Genomic DNA, 19,891 nt, shown 5'->3' with positions numbered 1-19,891 from the left:
GAACTCTAAACTGCCTTCCAGGCTCCACAGTGAATTGTACACCTCATTAGGTTGATACCATACACATTGATAATTGACCGGTACTTGCGTCAAAGGCGAAAGATTACTGGGCTCCTCACCATTCAAATTCTTTGACATATTTTTCAAAAGAGGCAGCATTTATGTGGACTGCTTACCATCTGTCTGGTGAACAATAGCTCAATAGTTTTGTTCTGTGTGGTGCTTGCAAAGGCATTCTATTGATATTTCTTTTTGCTTTCTAATCTGAATAAATTACAGGTACTTACTTGATATAATATTGTTTGCAGCTCAGTCAGATTTGTAATTATTATTATTTTTTTATATCAAAGACATTTTAGCAAAAGTGAACCTTACAAAAAAATGACAGTTCATTACCTTCCAAAGTTTGGGGTCAGTAAGATTTATTTTTTAATATTTTTGAAAAAAATGCTCAACGCTGCTGCATTTATTTAACTAAAAATACAATGAAATGGTAATAATTTGAAATATTATTATAAGTTTAATTATAATTATTATTTTTATTATAATTTTTTTTATTAAAATTTATTTTAAAATGCAATAGTAAAGCCAGTCTGTGGCCATTACTCCAGTCTTCAGTGTCACATGATTTATAGGAAGATTAAAAGAACAGCATTTATTTGAAATACAATTTTAAGTTTTTGTCACATTTGATCAATTTAATGCATGCTTGCTGAAACAAATATTTATTTTTAACAAAATGTAAAAACTTTTGACTGCTGCTAGTGTATTCATTCATTCATTCATTCTGTAAATGAGAAAATAAGAAATTGAAAAAGTTGTTGTCCGTTTGACCTTCGTACTAACGTATTTTTTGAATCAGGTGACGAATAGATAAAATTGAGGTCGTCATTTAAAAAAAAAAAAAAAAAACCTTGTGTGCTGTACTGTAGCTATCATATAAAATATTGGGCATTTCAATACGTTGCGTCAGGTTGGACATCAAATATTGTTGGTTCTTTTGTTTCTTGTGACCAGATATCTTTGATATCAAACATGGTATTTATATCTTTTGCCTTACTGAATTGTGGTCTTGAGGGAATCCATTTCTTGGGCTTGCAGAGCAACTACAATTATTTTAATGTGACGGTAGGACATATAGCTGAACAGCGTCCCCCGGTGTCTAATTTTGCCTTCATGCTTTCTTTTCATTAATGTTATAGCATTTAGGCATATATTGTATGTTTCTTTAAAGCTTTAAAATGTTAGACCTGTGACTATCTTCCACTGTTTTCAAATGTTGTGTGCTTGTGACCAGATGCCGTGGTCATATGTAGAACGGAGTCATACAGCACATTTTCCATAATTGCCTTGCATTCTCTGACATGGTGGGCTATAATCAGTTTGATTTGTTCATTTGTTTCAAATGTTTGCACCAATCTTCCACCCGCCAGAGACTCTTGGCCCTCCATATTTTCTTGTTGCGTTAGTAACTGCCTGTCACTCACATAACCTCTCAATTGCTGTTTTTGTTCTCAAGATAGCGGAACATTAAAGCTGGGCTTCAATTTGCTGCTTGACAAGCCAGGCAGGTTTACAGGCCTGAAACATGTTGCATGGAGTGGAATTGGCTTTTTTTGTATTGAAAGCATAATAATCATAATGAAGCAATTGAGGGAAAAACGCTTTGGTCTTCCAGCTGCCATTGACATTGAGGTTATGAATCAGCTAGTCAGTTGGCCTCCATATAGAAAAGATTCATGAGCCACAAAACAAAACCACATTCAGCCTAATATATGAAGATCCTGCATGCTTGTTGCGCACAAAGGTATTGATTCACATCATCAGTTTTAAGGCAAAATTTTAGGTCATTCTTCAATATACAAACTTGGAAGCATTGACCAAATGCAAATAAATGAGCCCCCCCAACACACTTTAATGCAGGTGGGCATATCTCTGAGATTGCAGTGCAGAGCATGGCTCGATGCAAGAAAAATAAGGGTGCACTAATGTGGTCAGTCATCAAAGGGCTCTGGTAAACACAGGAGCTCTTCGACAAATGAAAGGCGCAGCTCTTTGATGAAGGGGGTTAGTGGCCATGGCACTAAGCATATGATATTCTCTCCTTAATGCACGGATGGGGAGAGAGAGCCAGTGTCGCCGTCCTTGCCATTGTGTGTGCATGTGCACAGCTGGACTCAAGGCCTGATAAAAATGCACAGCGGTAAATCCTTTCATGAGCTGGGTGACGGCGTGTTAAGACACGGGTGAGGGCTCTTAACGTGCTTCTCGTGCTGAGAAACAGCGCTGGCAGAATGTGACATGCCAGCTTCTCCGGTTTGCATCATCATTCAGTCAGCCACAGCTATTCCTCTAGCACCATTAACATTCATATAGACTGAGATTTGCCTGGTCTGGAGAAGGACTCTGGGATTGATGAGGTCAGGGCATTATCCCTGCAGTTGCAATCACCCCCCCCCCCCCCCCCCCCCCCAAACTGCTCTTCATCCTCCCTCTCCAAACTGTACTTGGGGAGCATCTGGTCAGCACACTCAAATGCCATTTCTCCATTCTTCTAGCTGTTTTGGGGGACATCCAATGTACTTTTTGCTTTCTGTTTCATGTAATTTAACTATTCAGTATATGTGCTAGATGCACTGAAATATCAGTTGCGGCGTAATTGTCAATCCTGTTCCCTTTCTTCCAGATTGACGGAGAAATAGCTTCTCCTTGAACTTTTGGCTTGTATACGCCTCTGGACACTCAAAAGTACATTTGGCTTATTTTGATTTATGGTACTTTGACTAATAAGTGTTCTTTCGGCTGTCCTTACAAGCCTAAGCGGATTGCTTCTATTTTGTAGAGTTCTTCAGAAGCCCACCGCAAAATAACCCAATTGACCAAGATCAAACATGAAAAATTATGCCATTTTTTTCCTCTGGGAAACTTGGCCACTCTCCACAACAATTTAAAGTGAGAGATAGATCTACTGATTACCGTTTTCCTGGCACTTCTCCTCTGTGCCCTTGGAAGATCAGACTCGCATCCCGTACACACTATATTCTCTTATTTTTAATGGTCTGTATTGGTAGTTTTATTGTTCCTCTGGATGACTTTATGAAGTTTCCTCGGCACTGAGATTAATAGAGTTTCAAGTTGGAGTATGAAGCAACCAGTCTTAAATTGCATCTGAAGTGGAAAAAAGGCACTTATTTATACCTTTGCATCAGTGGATCCGGCTGCTTCCATAAAAGGAATCAATTATGCCGGCCCTGGCCTTTCATTTAATAATTCCAAGCTTTGAGGACATAATTAATTATGATGGGTAAATCATACTGGAGAGCGGGAACTGGATTAAGGAGCCACATCAACAGGGCTCACTGATTCATTAAAGGCCTTTACGTGAGGAGAGGAGAGAGACAGTGGCTTGATGTAAAACTATTGAAATGTTCATCTGTGAAAAGATGTCCTTCACTTTATCACCAATTCAGTGAATGTGCTGTTAGCTACATATAGTAAACACAGAGTAACAGTTTTCAAAAGTGGCTTTTTTTTAAAGTGTTACTTTCAGTTAAAAAAATTAAGCTTGATAAAAGATGTACTAGTAGCGTTGAAATCACCAACCCTCATCCTTTCCTCCTTGAGTATTTCCATTGTATGTCATTTACATTTTTCTTCTTTGCGGACACCCACACACTCACAGGTCTCGTTTAAAAGCATAGAACACACAGTCCCATTTCTCTTCACCAGAGGGCAGCATGGCTCCATAGACATGCAGCCTCAGGAGAAAGACTGTGCATACAACATCTCCTTGACTCGTCATGGAATTGATAAACATATATCAAGGATTCATTACTCGATCTAACCTTGGCTCTATAGGACAGTGTCCTTACTGTGGTCATGAATGTGCATTAAGAACAATTTTCAGAGTTGATTGCCACAAAAGAAAAAAAAAAGTTAAACTATATTCAAATATTTTAAATTAAATTGTTGTATTTAATAGAATGTATTTATTATAATATATTATATTTTTGTATGCGTCTGCAGGAGGACATGAACCTGAATGAAGAGCGCAAGGCCCCCCTGCGAGGAAAGGACCTGAGCACTAAACGGGAGATGGTGGTCCAGTACATTTCTGCAACAGCCAAATCTGTAAGTGCGCCCCACAAGATGGGGCAGCCGGTCTTAGAAAGAGAGAAACAGACAGAGGAGAGAGTGGGGATGAACCACATGACGAGACACTATGGAATAATGAGCTTAACCTGATCTGCTTTCTGCCTCTCTTGCTAAAGCCCCAAATCTTTGATTGCTGCCTCCTTTAGCTCATTTTTATTATTTATTCTTATTTATTTATTTTGTATTTTTTCTCCTCTCACCTTTTTATTTTTTTTATTATTTTTATTTTTTTTACCCTGGGTGCTTATCAGGCTGCTTTTGTTGTATTGCACTTTCCAAAAGCTTCATATTGCCGGGGATCAAGTTTTCATTAGAATTTGGTACGCATCACTGTCTCTGCTCGGTAAGCTGAAACATGGCTCTTTCATCACCGTAGATGAATAAAGGCCACCGCCTCTCGGAGTAATCCAAGGCTTTTGGGGCGAATTCTCTTCATTCCCTTTATGAAGTAGGTCCTGCTGAGGTTAGACTCCACATAAACACCACGATCCCCTTCACCCACTCTGCCACCGGCTCCTCCGGTTGGCCTTCAGCGTCCTTTTTCATTAGCTTTCCTCCCGGCTATGATAATTAACCAGCATTATTAATAATGATATAATCAGAGATGATTGAATTCTGCAGCAGGCTCATTGTCGGCCCTGCGAGCCTGGCATGCATTGTGAAATAAGATTCGCATATCAGTATTGTAGTCTCAAAGCGAGAAGGGGGGAGGGGGTTCCTGTCTCTCTGCACCCCTGTAGCCCCCTCAACAGCACCAGAGGCACTCACCAGCAGCATGTCACTGTGGAAGCTGTATACAGCGCTCTGACAAGCAAGGAGGAGGTTTGGAACGTGTGCTCTGCATTCTAGGGAAGAGATGTGCTTTTATGTGATAAGAGATGTTTACCACAGGCACAACACACTTTCCCCTGTAATGCGCAACACTAGCACCCATAGATCTCCTCCTCCTCTTTTGAACATTCAGCTCAAGCTACTAACCATGCTATCTGCATACAGCCGATTTTGTAGGAGTAGCGCAAATATTTAGCCTTTTTCAATTTATATGACCGTTTTTAAAATATTGTTAAATATGTCGCATTTAATGTATTTAACTTTAAGTCAATGCTATTATAGGTAGGGAAAAATCTTCTCAGATTATTTAAAAAGTACCCTTGTCTTTTATGATTTTTGATATTTATCAGTCAAAGAACGTTTGTTGGTCTTTTTGATGACGACCATTTGAAATCGTCATGAAACTGAATACGTATCCATTTATTTCTACAGTGTGACGTTTTTCTGAGTGTCTGTTTTTTTTCTAGCTGAGCTGTACTCAGCTCTACAATGTTTTTATCAGCCATAATTTGCCACTCTGTTGCTAAAAACATTATTCAGAAAGTGCAGAAAAATATTGGACATTAGTTTAAATTGCTTTTATTGGTTAAATGTATTTTTTCAGAATTTAGTATATTTAAATTGTGCAGAATAAGTCCTAGAATATGTATAAATAAATAGGTCCATTTTGATTCCGTTTCGTTGACTTTAATAATGTTTTAAAATTTCACAGCTCTCGGAAGCATGAAATGGCGGGATCTTTTTTTTTTTTTGCTGCAAGTGTTTTATTCGCTTGACTACTGTAACTAAAACCTTCACATTCCAGTTTCTTTGTATGTCGAGTAGCTACCAAGGGTTTTTTTGAGTTGCACGGACTAATGCTTACACGCTTACACTGATACACGTCCAGAGAAAGTGGCTCGTGTGCTGTCTTTCTCTGACTGCACTGGGTCAGTGTCCTCTCTTTGGTTGGCGAGTGGGAGTAATTAAGTGGTGATCTGGCGGTAGAGGAGGCCTGTGGTCTCCACTTGAGCCACTGCAGGTGCAATTTAGCAGGGTTGAGCAGGGCCAAGAGCAGACAGTACGGAGACGGCCTCTGCACACCTCCGCATTAATAACCCAAACCCGTCTAAATAAAAGAAGGGAGAGCAGAGTCCATCCATCCCACTTAATCTGCTGCTATCTCCCCGAATGTGCCGATCTGCCTACAGTAGATTGGGTTTCAGCACACGGCTTTACAGAGCAAATATTAGTGGGAAAACAAAGCCATCCGATCCACTCCTGTCGCAGCCTGCCTTCCTGCCTGTCTGTGTGCGACAGACTCCCACAGCTCCTGCCTGGCAGGAGGGCGGAGCGATGAAATAAAAGAAGGACAGAAGAATAGAGAAGTTTCACACCAGCGATGTCTGTCCTCTTTGATAGTTCAGATATTATTGCTTGTGTGACACAAATTTACAGCTCCCATGGTTCACAGCTCCTTTTTTTTTTATTTACAGCCAACACCTCTTTCCTTGCAACACATTTGTGCATACTTTCATTATATTATATGATCACACCTTTTTTTTCTTTGTTTACACTGCAAATTTCTGAATAGTTATTTGCCAAAGAAAAGTAATATATAAAATGCATGCTTATTATTATTATCATCAAGTCCTTTGCATGGCTTTTTTTTGAGAAACAAGCATTTTTTTTTCTTAGAGACAGCCACTTGAATCCTTCAACATGCGAAACTAAGAGCCCTCACCACACTTTCCAGGGGGTCTCAGATATATATATATAAAAATATTAAAAAGCATTAATTTTATATAGTACTTCCCACATAAAGATGTTTGACAACAAATATTTACATATATTCCACAAAAATAATAGCTGATTTTTTTTTTCTGTGATCCTATGTAATCAGCCTTAGCTTGTGAAGGTGACACACAATATTAAGAATCAAGGGTGTGTATCTTTGAAATAATTTGGGTAAAATGTTTGTTTTGTGGAATATGTGAATATCTGTTGATATTATTATTATTATTATTATTTGAAGGTATTTATCATTTGTAAGAGTTTACCCATCTAATTTTTTAAAATGCTAAATATCTATTGCTAAATAATTTTCCAGGGAGTTTGTAACCTGAGCATAACCATAAGCCACATACAGTGAAAACCAATGTTGCCTTGATGCTCTGCGGACGTCCTTGACCATTAACATTTCATGAAATGCTTTCTCTCTTTTTCAGTCTCTGACAGGTGTGTCATTGTCCTCCCGAGTGCCAAAGCATGTCTACAGCTAACACAGTCATTTCTCTCTCGCTCTGTCAGTGTCATGAAAAGCTTTGACGTTGCTCTACTGTTTTGCTCTTAAATGAAATGATTCATGTAAGGACCAGAATGTTGCAGGGTCTTTGTGGGGGAAGGAAATTGTCTTACCCAGGATCGTCACCTGAACATTGTCAATATTGTGGTATTACAGAGATTTGGAAGTGGAATGGAAACTTAATTACAGCACAAGTTGTCATAATTGTTTCTGACAGTTTTTGAGCGATGAACTGATCCTGTCTAGGATACAGGAGCTAATAAATAAATAACTAAATGAATAGATTTGTATCATGGAGAAGTTCTTCTCTGGTCATGAGAAGAGCTGGAACGAGGATATAAATACCCGTCTCTTGATAAGATGACATTTCTTCAGAAGTTTGTTTACAGGAGCTACTTCATAATAGAGCTTCTTCATAATTAGCATATTATATGACTTCCTAATTCTGCACAACAATTACCATCATCTGGTTTAAGTTTTCATTTTTTTCCGCTCTCGATGCTCCTCAGGAAATTGACAGCATTAATACCACAGTAAAGTGACAATGAGGTGTTGTTTTGTGAAATTTGTGTAAATTGATGTTAGCAGCAGCTTTTCCCCTCAGGCTCCTCCCTGACAGTTCTTTATGTGGTTTCATGATAATGTCTGTACTTTTGATCAGGCTGCAGGAAAAATGCAACATTCATCAAACCCATCCAAACATGGTACGGTGCTAACAATATTTGGCAGCCGTCCAGCACGTCTCAAACGAATCGTTAAGGGTTTGTGTCTTGACCCAAAACACAAACCCTTAACGATTCGTTTGAGCATATTTGCTTGGGATATGGAAAATTGGACTCGAAAGTAGCACTCTTGATCAAGGGATTACGCTGTTAAAATTGACAGTATTATAGTCATAAACCTTGATTTTAAAAAACGTGGTCATGGGAGTTTGTTAATAACAAAAGACAGCTATGTTAAAAACAAAAAGAACAGATCAGATTTAGAAACTACTGTATTACTTAAGAAGTGAGAATAATGCTTGTTTGAGATAAATCTCGTTTTACATTAGTTTATCTGCTCTCAGAAAAAAAAAAAATATAGATATTCAGCCTAGAAATTGTCATATGGGATGGTCAAAAAGAAAAATGCTGACTTTGTCGAACTTTGAGCTATGATGTATAATTTGACACTTGATAGAAAGGACCAGTGACATTTGATTGATTTTTGGCCTATGGAGGAATTTTAGGAGACCATCTGCTCATGAATAAAATACCACATTTGGGTCAATTTTGTAAAAAAATCTACTAGATTCTTACAAAATTTAATTTGAGGGACGATCCCCTCTGGATATTTGTATTGCTTGTCAAAAATGCCTTTAAGAAACCGCTAGATTGTCATGAATTAATGATTTGCGGTTTGGAAACATAGAGATTTTTGAGGTGGGGCATTATTTTATATTCTTTAAAACATGACATTTTTGCATCAATCATCAGACGTCTTTTTTATTTCTCTGCAGCCATTATGTAAAACCAATGAGCGACCAGAGAGCCGCTTTTAAAAACTTGATCAGAGATTAATTCATCATGATCCTTATGTTCCAAGCAGTCATCAAAATGGCAGACATTGTCTTTAGTGTCCGTCTGAACCCTCTCTCTCCACCCTGTTATGTTGTGTGTAATTCTCAGCTGAGTAGGCAGCGTAGCAGAGAGGGCCAGTGTGCCAGTCATTTAAGTATATGCTCTAATACTTCAGCAGCATAGTACTGGAGAGATTCTGGCCTACTAATGATTGTGCTGTTTGTGTCTTTTTGCACATTAACTACCCTCCGCTGACCGCTGCATGCAGATAACTGGGAGCAAAGTTGCGGTAAGTAGCAAAATTATTTATTCGCTTTTGATTTGTTATCGTGCAATCTCTCTGTCTTTGCTGTCTTTCTCTCTCTTCTTGTTTTTTGGAAATATCTAAAAAAGTAATTTCTATGGCTTTCGATTTCTGTTTTATTTTCAGCATTAGTATAGTTTATGGCTACAATTTGAAAAAGTTCTATATTTTTTTCCCTCCCAATCCCTGCATGTAAATTGCACATTTAGAAATGAGTGATTTCTCAATTGTGCTCTCCGAGAATAAACTAGGACCTTTTTTGTTAGTTTAAGCAGTTTTTCTTTGAAATGGATCACTGCCTAACAGATATTAGCATTTAAATATTGTAACACCAGGGATGAGCAATAGTTTTTAGGCAAATAATCATAATCTGTGATCTAATCTGTTTATTCTAATGTTCTGTATCTAAATGGGTTTCATTGTGTTCATTCTTCCCCCCAGACAGCGTTCTGAGAATGTATCGCTTAATTAGATTTTCCCCCACACACACGTTCCATGTTGATTGAACAGCGGAAAATATATTGAGTGCACCCCCCACCCCCCATCCTATAAATACGTTCCATTTTGCAGTGGGACGTTCGGCACAACCCATTTGCAAAGCCATGTCTTTGTCCCAGTCACATTACGGCATGTCACTATTGTTTCTGAAATGTTCATATCTGCTCATGTTGTTACTGTCACTTACTTTCGCCCCTCGCCCCCCACTTTCTCCAAAATGACGGTAATAATCTTTATAAATATATACTGTCTGGGCGATGGCAATGTTTCCTCATTTCACAGCTCTGTAATGCTGTAATTGCAGACTGGCTTCTACTATTTCTCATGTAGTGCGGTCCCATAGCCCATATGAGGCTGCTTGTTATTTGTTTTATTTTATTTATTTAGAGGGGCTCCGTTATTGCCTCCGCAAGTGTCACTTGTCATTTAAAATGCTGTTTTATTGTGTTGCCGGAGCTATGAGAAAAGGCCTGTAGATGTACGTCAGGAAGCTTGAAGATAAGGTAGCACAGGTAAATTTTGTTATTTACAATACAGCAATACTGCTGCAGCAGACTCATTTATTTGTACCGAAATGGCCCGTTCAATCAATGCTCTCATGCCGCTTGGCATAGAATTGTGCTTCGAGTGATTTTTCTATAAACTGTCAGCAATAAAACATGCTTGATGCTGATGAGCATGGAGGTATGCTTTGAATGTTGCATCACTTCTCAGGATAGAGCAGGAAGTTTACTCTGGGATTCTCTATCGAAGAACTGTCTGACAGCGTGCACCACAAACAAGTCCTCTCATTTAGAAGTCTCTCACAGTTCAGAGGTTCCTGTACTTCCTGCCATTCCATCTGACTTTTGCGAATGCTTCCTACGGATGGGAGAGTGTGAGGGCTTGCAGGGAAGCTGTCAGCTCTTTCATTCTCCTTGTTTCTGTTTTTTGCTTTCCCAATATCCCACCTTTATTGGGTTTTATTGTGGAAACCACGTTCAGTGGGGCCAAGATGACGCCCTCTTGCTGGGCAGATTGCTGTTTCCACGCTGTCAGTGCGGTTTCAAGGCAGATCGACCTGCCTGAGCCACGGCTCCCTCAGGGATGAAATTTCTCCAGCACGCTCTCACAGGGCCCAAATTCTCTGGTCAGCGTGTCCGTATGCTGCTGAGTCACATGCGCTTCAGCAGATTTGTATTAGCGCAGCTTGATGGTGATGATGGTGACCCAAGGGGGTGTAGGCACCGCGCCTCTGCAGTGTCCGATTGATCAGGGATGTTGGTGCTTTGATTGTCAGGCTAAGGATGATAGATTGCGTGTCAAAATGCCCGCGTTTTATCAGCGTGAAATTGATGAACTCCTCTGCGAGAGAATGGAAGACCACGGATCCCTGTGCTTAAATAAAGCACAACCAACACACAAAACTCAAACAGTGTTTGGTCCTGAAGACTGGTCCACCGTTACCTGTTAAGGTCACATGACTTGACCTGCAAAGCCTCTATAGATCTCGAGGAGATCAATAATCACACAGTCAGCCCAGCAGTTAAGAAAGACTGCCTGTTTCCACGGAAACATGGTGACATGTTCAGAGTTGTGGGCAGAGGGAGAGAGAGGAGCCGCTGAGACCTCAGGGACTGGAGTCTGCTAGGGCTGTTAAAAGTTCAGCTGCTCTCTGAGAATCCCTGGTATTGTTGGCGTGAGAATAATGGACAAAGCTTGTATTTTAGAAATGATTTAGCTTCTTTTCACATGGGACAAAGACTTGGCCCTTTATCGGGTGAAATGGCATGGATCTTACCATCATGTTAAAGTGTGTTGTACTTAAATACTCTCTTTGGAACCAAAGAGCTTTGAAAAACCGTATGTGATAAAGAGCAAAACCTTGAAGAAAGATGAAATTTAGCTATTGGTTTCCATCACAAGTGTTCTTAGGTGATTTCTTTTTTATTTAGCACAAAGCAACGTTGGCTGTTGTATCCTGATATGATGTCTATTTAAATTGCCGCAAATAGTTTTGTAGGAAGGGTTATATTTATGAGTTGAATGCACGTGAACTTCACTACAAAGCTATTACAAGTTACATTGCAAGTGGGAAAATTCTTAACTTTTATTAAGCTCTGAGTTTACGATTTGTGGTCTTGTTATTGAGACAATATGACACACAATAGATGCAGCATCTGTATTGATGTTAAATTTGTTGAAATTAAATTATATATTTTTTCTGTTGTTTTCTTTCAGTGTGTTGGATTATGGGTAACATTGAGTATCCTATACAGCAGCGGTGGGCAATTAATTTTCCCAAGGGGCCACATGACAAATTTGGGTGGTTGCAGAGTGTTGGTCCAATACACTTAACTCAGTTCTGGCCAATATATTTTATATCTCTCTATAAATGGAATATTACAATCATACAATCAAAATGTGGAGCACACAATTATACCAGTAGTTAATGAACATTCACAAAAACAGTTCTGAAAATGTGCATTGTTTTTTTTGTTTTTTTTTGTTTTTTTTTGCAGTGTTTCAAAAACTAAAATCAAGTATTTCAAAGATTATGGATGTGACATTTAGGGATGCTCCGATCGATCGGCCGGCCAGAAATCGGTATCGGCCGATAATCACATTTTATGACTCGATCGGTACTCATACATTTGGCCGATCTCACGAATCGATCGCAATTTGATGACGTCATCGCGTATGCGTGGGGACATATACTGCAAGTCATCGCCGGTGTGCAAATGCTATGACGTTTCGAGAAACAATTAAAAATTTGCTATGTGTCGTGTATGTTTTGCATGATGATATGATGAATGGATGGTTCATTTTTAACAGCAGATTCAGTGACTTTAGAGCTGATCTGCGCATCATTGACAGGCTTTACGGCTCCACGGGCACCAGAGCTGATCGCGCGCCGTTCTCTGAACATTTATTTATAAAACAAAATATCTTCTTTGGCCATATTAGCCTACTCATTAGCATTAACAGAGGCTTTACTCCTTTTAAACTTTATCTGGAATGTCACCATTTCTGTCACTGCAACTTGCCGGTCAGGTGAACACACACACAAATGAAACCGTCTGCCTAATGAAAAAATGTATTAAAAAAAAAAAAAAAAAAAAAGTTAATATCTCATCATTTAAGATTTATTTTATCCACCCGCAAATAATCAGAATGCTTTTTTTAATTACCGACCAGCGGATTATCCGCAGTGCACGTGGATAACCGTGATCAAACTACTCCATTTTGTTCTTTCAGTAGTTTAAATGTTTCAATTTCCTTTTCCTCTTCAGTCTTATATTAGACCGCATTAGACAGCATTACTAGTTACATCAGACTTCTCCATATTGGAGTTTAAATGTTTCTATTTATTTTGTCGTTCAAAACGTTCTCATCTTGATCAGAAAAGAAAGATAACAGTTTTAAAGTTTAAATTCCAATCTAGCCATCTAACAACTCTATCTCTCTCTCTCTCTCTCTCTCTCTCTCTCTCTCTCTCTCTCTCTCTCTATATATATATATATATATATATATATATATATATATATATATATATATATATATATATATATATATATATATATATATATATATATATAGGTGTATGTATGTATGTATGTATGTATATATATATATATATATATATATATATATATATATATATATATATATATATGTTATTAACCTACAGATTAATGCTAAATGTAGGCAAGATCAGAAACGTCTTGTTACATCTGGTTTGAGTCGAAGGTTATAGATAGATATATAGATAGAAAAATAACTACATTTGCAGCATTGTTTTTTCTGCTGTATTTTAGTGAAAGTAATCTATAATTTTGCCTCTCACTGTGTTTCTGTTGTTGTTAAGATAACCGCAGTAGCTCTTGAACTTGGCGTAGCTCTTGAACTTGGCGCGCGTCTGGAGAGAGAAAGAAAGCGCACGGAGCTGAAAGGGCTTGAATAAAGCGCGTTTGGCTTTAGATAAAAATACGAGGACATAGCGCTGAAAGATATTTACCATAAACGACCCTGAGCGCTTGTTATATGATCCGCTCCGCTGTTTTGATGCGCTGCTCACTTAAAATGGTGCTGCTGTTACGGCTCGCGGTCCGGATGGATGCCGGTGTGCGGATGCACTTTTAGAAGTATTTAAGGATAAAAGACTCGAGTTGCTTTTAAAAAATTCACAAGTCCTTTTCCTCGAGTTGAGTAAAGTCTGGGGTCATTTCAGGTCAAGTCAAGTCTGAAGGCTATATGCGACTCGAGTGCCCATCTCTGCCTTGGGTTGCATCAGACACATTTTATTTGCATTTATTTTTGTCTTCTATTAAGTATCCTGAAATACATAATGTTATGCATAAACACCATTTTAAAGGAATATTAAAATGTTCACTGTATAAGGAATAATTTTTGTGATTATTTATATAACATTATTACATGTTATATAAAGCTTGAAGCATCAGAATCGGCGTCAGTATCGGCTGCAAAAATCCTGATCGGAGCATCTCTAGTGACATTCGCAGTATAAATCTGAAACACATTCTCATAGAATGTATTCATTACCAATAGTTATATTGGACCATCTCTTTATATTGTTCTAAACCACTGAAAATAGAGTCCAGACATCAGTAAAGTATCAGTCTATAAACGATGAGGAAAATAGGATACACATGCGTTACAGACGTGAGGAAAAAAAAGACCCGAGTTTTTGGGAGACAACGGCCTATTTGTAGACTTTCTGTGATTTTACAATGCACAGCCCAGAAGCATCATTATCTGCCGGATGGAAAAGGTTGGCTATCCACAACATAAAATATAGCCTACATAGGCTATTTTTTATTTTATTTATTTTTTTATTTTGTCTTTTGTGTTTCAGAGGAAAAATCAATGTTATGGATGGACATCACTCCTTTACGGACGTGAGGGTTCTGAAAGCAGAATTTATCCGACAATGGAAGCGCATAGCTAAAATGCTTTAACAGAGACATCTAGCTGGTAGGCTATTTAATAGGGCTGCCCCCAACAACTCAATTAGTCGTTCATTTAAGTAATTATTAACTAAGCGCACGTTTATATTAAAACTAATAATCCAATGAGCTTCAATAAATTCCGCGCTCAAGCACACGTAGCCTATAAAGTTTGCCACCAAGCACAGGCAAAAGTTGCCTAATGATTATGAATGTGTTGGAAAAAAGGAGATATTTAAATTTATTAATTCTCTCTCATCTCCAGAGTAGCTGGACGCGCCTTTAGAGATAAATGCAACCTTCATACAGATTACAATAATCAGGAAATATTTGTTTTTGAATTGGTTTGTTTAAAAGTAGACACTTTAAACTTTCTATAGATATAGCCTATATTTCACATGTCTGTGAGGCAGCCGGATGCTACTGAGTTTTGGTTCTTTTTTCTGACGCGCTCCAGCTTCAGAGATGCCTGCTTTCATTACTTTACAAAAACAACTTGTTTTTATGAGTTTGTAGAAATAAAATCAGTTTTGAACTGATTTTAAGTTGTTTCATTATCAGGATACAAAGCAGTTGCATTGCGTACACCTAATTACATCTATTTGCAATTGACTTTTAAGATTGACTTTTCTCCCGCTCCCATCGCCTCTCCTTCCTTGCTTTTTTTGTCTGCCCTTCACTTCTGTATAATACACAGAATTTGTATTCCTAGGCAAATGAATAACCTTGACATTTGTGTGTGGGCTCCACTTGTTTCATGGGTAGACTTTATACGCAGTGTACTGTTCTAAGGCTCATCTCTACCATAGCCATACGGGCTCATTGTAAGCACCTTTTTAAAGGCTTTACTGCAGTGAGGGTGCATTGCATCCTCTTTCGCTCGCTCTGTTTCTCTCCGGCACTGCCCAGTGTTTGTGGCGTGGGCCCTTTTTAATTTTTTTTTGCCTCCAGTATGAAAGCGTTTCTTTGTTTCAGTTTGGCCGTTAATGATGATTGTGTATTGGAGGCTGAACTGATTTGATAGGAAGTTTTTTAAAGCACCAAGGACATGTGCCCTATGGAAAAAATAAATCCAATAACCTCTTTGGTTCCTGTTCATAATTTTTTTTATAGATACATTTTAATTGGGATCAAGGAACAGTGCTGAAAGAATATGTTCTATGGGGAAAATGGTTTTGTGTCAGTTAACTTTATTTATTTTTATTAAAAAAATGTGTTTAGTAAATGCTCAGTTAGCGCAAGGACACTGATGACGCATGTGATTCAACAGCAGGTTTTAGTAATTTATTTAGTCACAGTTCTGTGAGGTGTTATTTTATGTGCTAATATAGTATAGTAGCCTTTATTATTTTTGCAGATTATAATTTTAGTACTAAAATTTAAGTTTTGCAAATTTTACGTTTTAATCATTTTTATTAGTCATTTAATATTAATAATGAAAAATGTTTCTTGAACAGCAAATCGACATATTAGAATGATTTCTGAAGGATCATGCGACACTGAAGACCAGAGTAACGATGCTAAAATTCAGCTTTGAAATTAACTCACGGTTTAATTTCAACATTTTCCAGCTCATTTTCCGCTAGAAAACTTATACACAACAGCAGTCATGCACACCATGAAATTTTAAATCCTTTACAAACATAAATTTTAGCTAACACGATGATTTCCATGCTAGTTGTGCCTGCAAATGTTCAAGTTGGTTGTGTATCCTTTGTTAAAGGGGTCATCGGATGCCCATTTTACACAAGTTGAAATGATTCTTTAGTGTCTTAATGAAAGCTCTGTAACATATTGTGGTTAAAATTTCTCTGTGGTAGTGTAAAAAAACACCTTTACCCTGTCAAAATCAACTCTGTCTTCAGCACGCTGTTCTAGTCCATGTTTCTTTAAATCCTAGTGAGCTCTGCTGACTCACTAGGCACATTTATTTAGATCAGGATCGGCGCATTCTCTTCAAAGCAAAGTAACGTTAATTTTCTGCGTCTTTAGCAGCTCAGATGTCGGGAGTAACTGACGACTGCTATATTCATTATTACATCCAACAACTAAACACTTCATTCGCTTAATCTGAGACATCTTGTCTTCCCCTGCCCCGGAGCTGACACAATGGCGGACAGCACTCAGCTCACTCAGGGCAGGTCTAAGGTAAGACGGTCTTGTCAATCAACTCTCATTGGAGCGGTCTGTACAGAACTACGTCATTCTGACAGGAATCTCAGAACAGCCTGATTTGAGAGAGGGGATTTTAAAACAGGGATTTGAAAAAAACCCACTGGGTGGATTTTTATCATTATAGGATGGATGTGTACACACTTCCAACACATATTTTTGTTCAAACAACTTGTAAAGTGAATTTAGCATCCGATGACCCCTTTAAAGCAAGAATCTCCATGCATAGCTTACGCTGTACAACTATGTTATTTCCTTTATCCATTTTGAAGACAAAATAATTATCCGAATAATCCGAAAATAATAATATAATAATCCGAATGCTTTGTTTTTTGATGTACAGTTGCATGCGAAAGTTTGGGAAACCCTTGCAGAATCTGTGAAAATGTGAATAATTTTAACAAAATAAGAGAGATCATGCAAAATGCATGTTATTTTTATTTAGTACTGTCCTGAGTAAGATATTTTCCATAAAAGATGTTTACATATAGTCCACAAGACAAAAAAAATGCTGAAATTATTAAAATAACCCCATTCAAAAGTTTGGGAACCCTTGGTTCTTAATACTGTGTGTGGTTAGCTGGATGATCTACGATGTTATATGATGGTTGTTCATGAGTCCCTTGTTTGTTCTGAACAGTTAAACTGAGCGCTGTTCTTCAGAAAAGTCCTCCAGGTCCTGCAGAATCTTCAGTTTTCCAACATCTTTTGCATATTTGAACCCTTTCCAGCAGTGACTGAATGATTTTGAGATCCACCTTTTCACACTGAGGATGATTGAGGGACTCAAACACAACAATTAAAAAAGGTTCAAACATTCACTGATGCTCCAGAAGGAAACACGATGCATTAAGAGCTGGGGGTGAAAACTTTTGAACAGAATGAAGATGTCCAAATTTTTCTTATTTTGTAGAAATATAATTTTTTTTTCGATTTAGTACTGCCCTTCGGAAGCAACAGAAGCTACTTGCATGTTTCCTGGAAGACAAATTAAGTACAATTTACCTTGATCTTCAAATTCAAAAAGTTTTCACCCCCGGCTCTTAATGCATCGTGTTTCCTTCTGGAGCATCAGTGGATAAAGCAGCGCTAAATATAGAGTTATGTCAAAAATTTTTTTAATTTTAAACAAAACAAATGTAATCCTGATAGTATTCCCACTTTTTACAAAATGTAACTAATCCGAATGCTTTGTTTTTTGTAACTGTAATGGATTATTACAGTTACAGCCTGCTGATAAAAGAGTAGCGCTTATGTTAATGTGTGTGCAAACTGTATGTGCGTCTGTGAGGGAGAGAGAGTATGTGCTTTCCGTACGTACATAAAACGTAATTTTGTGGCAAAAAATGGCTCTTGTTTGCTATATTTATTTGTTTGGCCAGTGTCGTTGTTGGATTTGGTTATTTTGCTGTTGTAAGACCTTTGAAATAACAGAAATCATTTGGCGAAGTGATATGGTCATGTAATGCGGTCAAGACCTGTCTGGAACTACGTTTGCTGTGCGTTTCCCTAAAAATAATTGCACACCTTGCACAATTGCACGTTTTTTAAGAAAGTGAGAATATCCAGTGTAAAATGCATAATTCTGGGGTGTTTGGAGTGTTTGCCAGTGTGCTGCTATGTGGTTGGTAAGGTGTTATGAATGGTTGTTAATGCATTGCAAAATTGTTGCTAGGGTGTTCTGGTTGATTATTGGGTGGTTGCATAATAAATCCCAAGCCAGGCAAGAGTCTAAGAGTCTAAGTCTGAGTTTTTCCCCCAACAATTTTATCATGTTCTAGGTGAAAATTGTAAGTCTGATTTCTTAGAAAAGTAATTGCACATTGAGATTGAGGTATCTTTCATACCGGCAGCACAAGCGGTTGGGGGACGAGTTATGAAGTTTAATACTTAGCAGTATAATAGTTTTTCTTTCTTTAGCAAAGAACACTAATAATGTGCTGATAGAAATTATTTTGCTGTAAAAACTCATTATTTTCTGCAATAATTGACAACGTCATAGATTCTGTCGATAGAGCTCAACTTTAAAATTCCTTTAATGCAAGTTAATGGAATAGCAGCAGAGATGACCTATAAAGTAGGGCTGGACCAGATTATTCGAATATTCGTTCGATGGGTTGGCACCCGATTTTCAATTTTGAGATTTGAATATCCTTTTTTTTTTTTTCAAACACCTGGCATCCCCCGCGAAACTGTTTTCAACTTGTCTGGCTGGCTGAACATCTGCACCAGCAACAGACCGAAAGACGTTCATGCTGACCTAGCATGCATATATTTCATGAAAAATCTTCTATTGTGAGTGCGTTTGCCGCACATCCACATTTGAAATAATAAACTTAAGCGCACAAAAGATGCGACATGTCAATTCTGCTATCACAAAACCGAATGCGATGCATGCATATTCTTTCAGTCAACTGTCCCAAGATGCGAGCGAAAGTCTTGGGTCAGCGTGCACTTGTAGTGCAGACGAGATGCACCGATGTGAAGCCGCTTTGAGACAGTGAAAGAGAGAAGACGTTGTACAGCTGAATCACTCGCACTGTTTTCAAATGACTGATTTAATCTGATATTTTGTGTGGATTTATTTACTCATTTAACCTACATGCTATATTAAATAAATGTTTTCAGGAATTTCCCTCGTTATAAACTCGAAAGCTGCGGGAATGAGTAAAACTATGTGATATACACACAAATTCAGGACATGATTAAATATAACTCTATTATACAGAGATTTGTGAAATAAAATTCCATGACTTTTACAAAACTTTTCCATGCCTAGAAATTGCTGTTTTAAAATTTCATAGCTTTTCCAGGTTTTTCCATGACCGTACGGACCCTATAAAAGCAACTGATGCACACTTTCAATCACTAAAGATTGGTCCTCTCCCTCCTCTAATCGCTTTATTCCGGGGACCTCTCAATTTACAAATTAAGCACTGGGCTACCTTATTAAAAGTATTGCTCTTAACAGACCTGCGTGTTTTGTATCACTAGTGCAGTGTCCGTTCTTGGAGCATATAAACCCTGTCCGCATGAGGCGTGCCGGTTCCGGCTTGCGCTGTTCTGTAGTTTATTAAAAGTTTATTAACTCTGAACGTGTCGCGTGTCCATATTACACCAAATTGCGACACTGCACTCCCTA

General features: G+C 38.0%; 1 protein-coding gene across 4 annotated transcripts in view; it reads left to right on the top strand.

The window, feature by feature from the left end:
- Nucleotides 1–19,891, top strand: part of LOC306853180 (protein diaphanous homolog 2-like) — a 446,875-nt gene that overhangs the window by 25,938 nt on the left and 401,046 nt on the right. For all 4 annotated transcript variants that reach the window (XM_079390392.1, XM_079390393.1, XM_079390391.1 and 1 more), the window contains exons 5-6: nucleotides 4,027–4,131; nucleotides 9,098–9,118. In XM_079390392.1, coding sequence (XP_079246518.1) covers nucleotides 4,027–4,131; nucleotides 9,098–9,118 — 126 coding nt within the window. The remainder of the gene's footprint in view (nucleotides 1–4,026; nucleotides 4,132–9,097; nucleotides 9,119–19,891) is intronic.

The sequence above is a fragment of the Barbus barbus genome (genome assembly GCF_936440315.1).
Source record: "Barbus barbus genome assembly, chromosome: 33".
Lineage (NCBI taxonomy): Eukaryota > Metazoa > Chordata > Actinopteri > Cypriniformes > Cyprinidae > Barbus > Barbus barbus.
The sequence above is the reverse complement of the archived record's forward strand: the minus strand, read 5'-3'. Positions and strand labels throughout refer to the sequence as shown.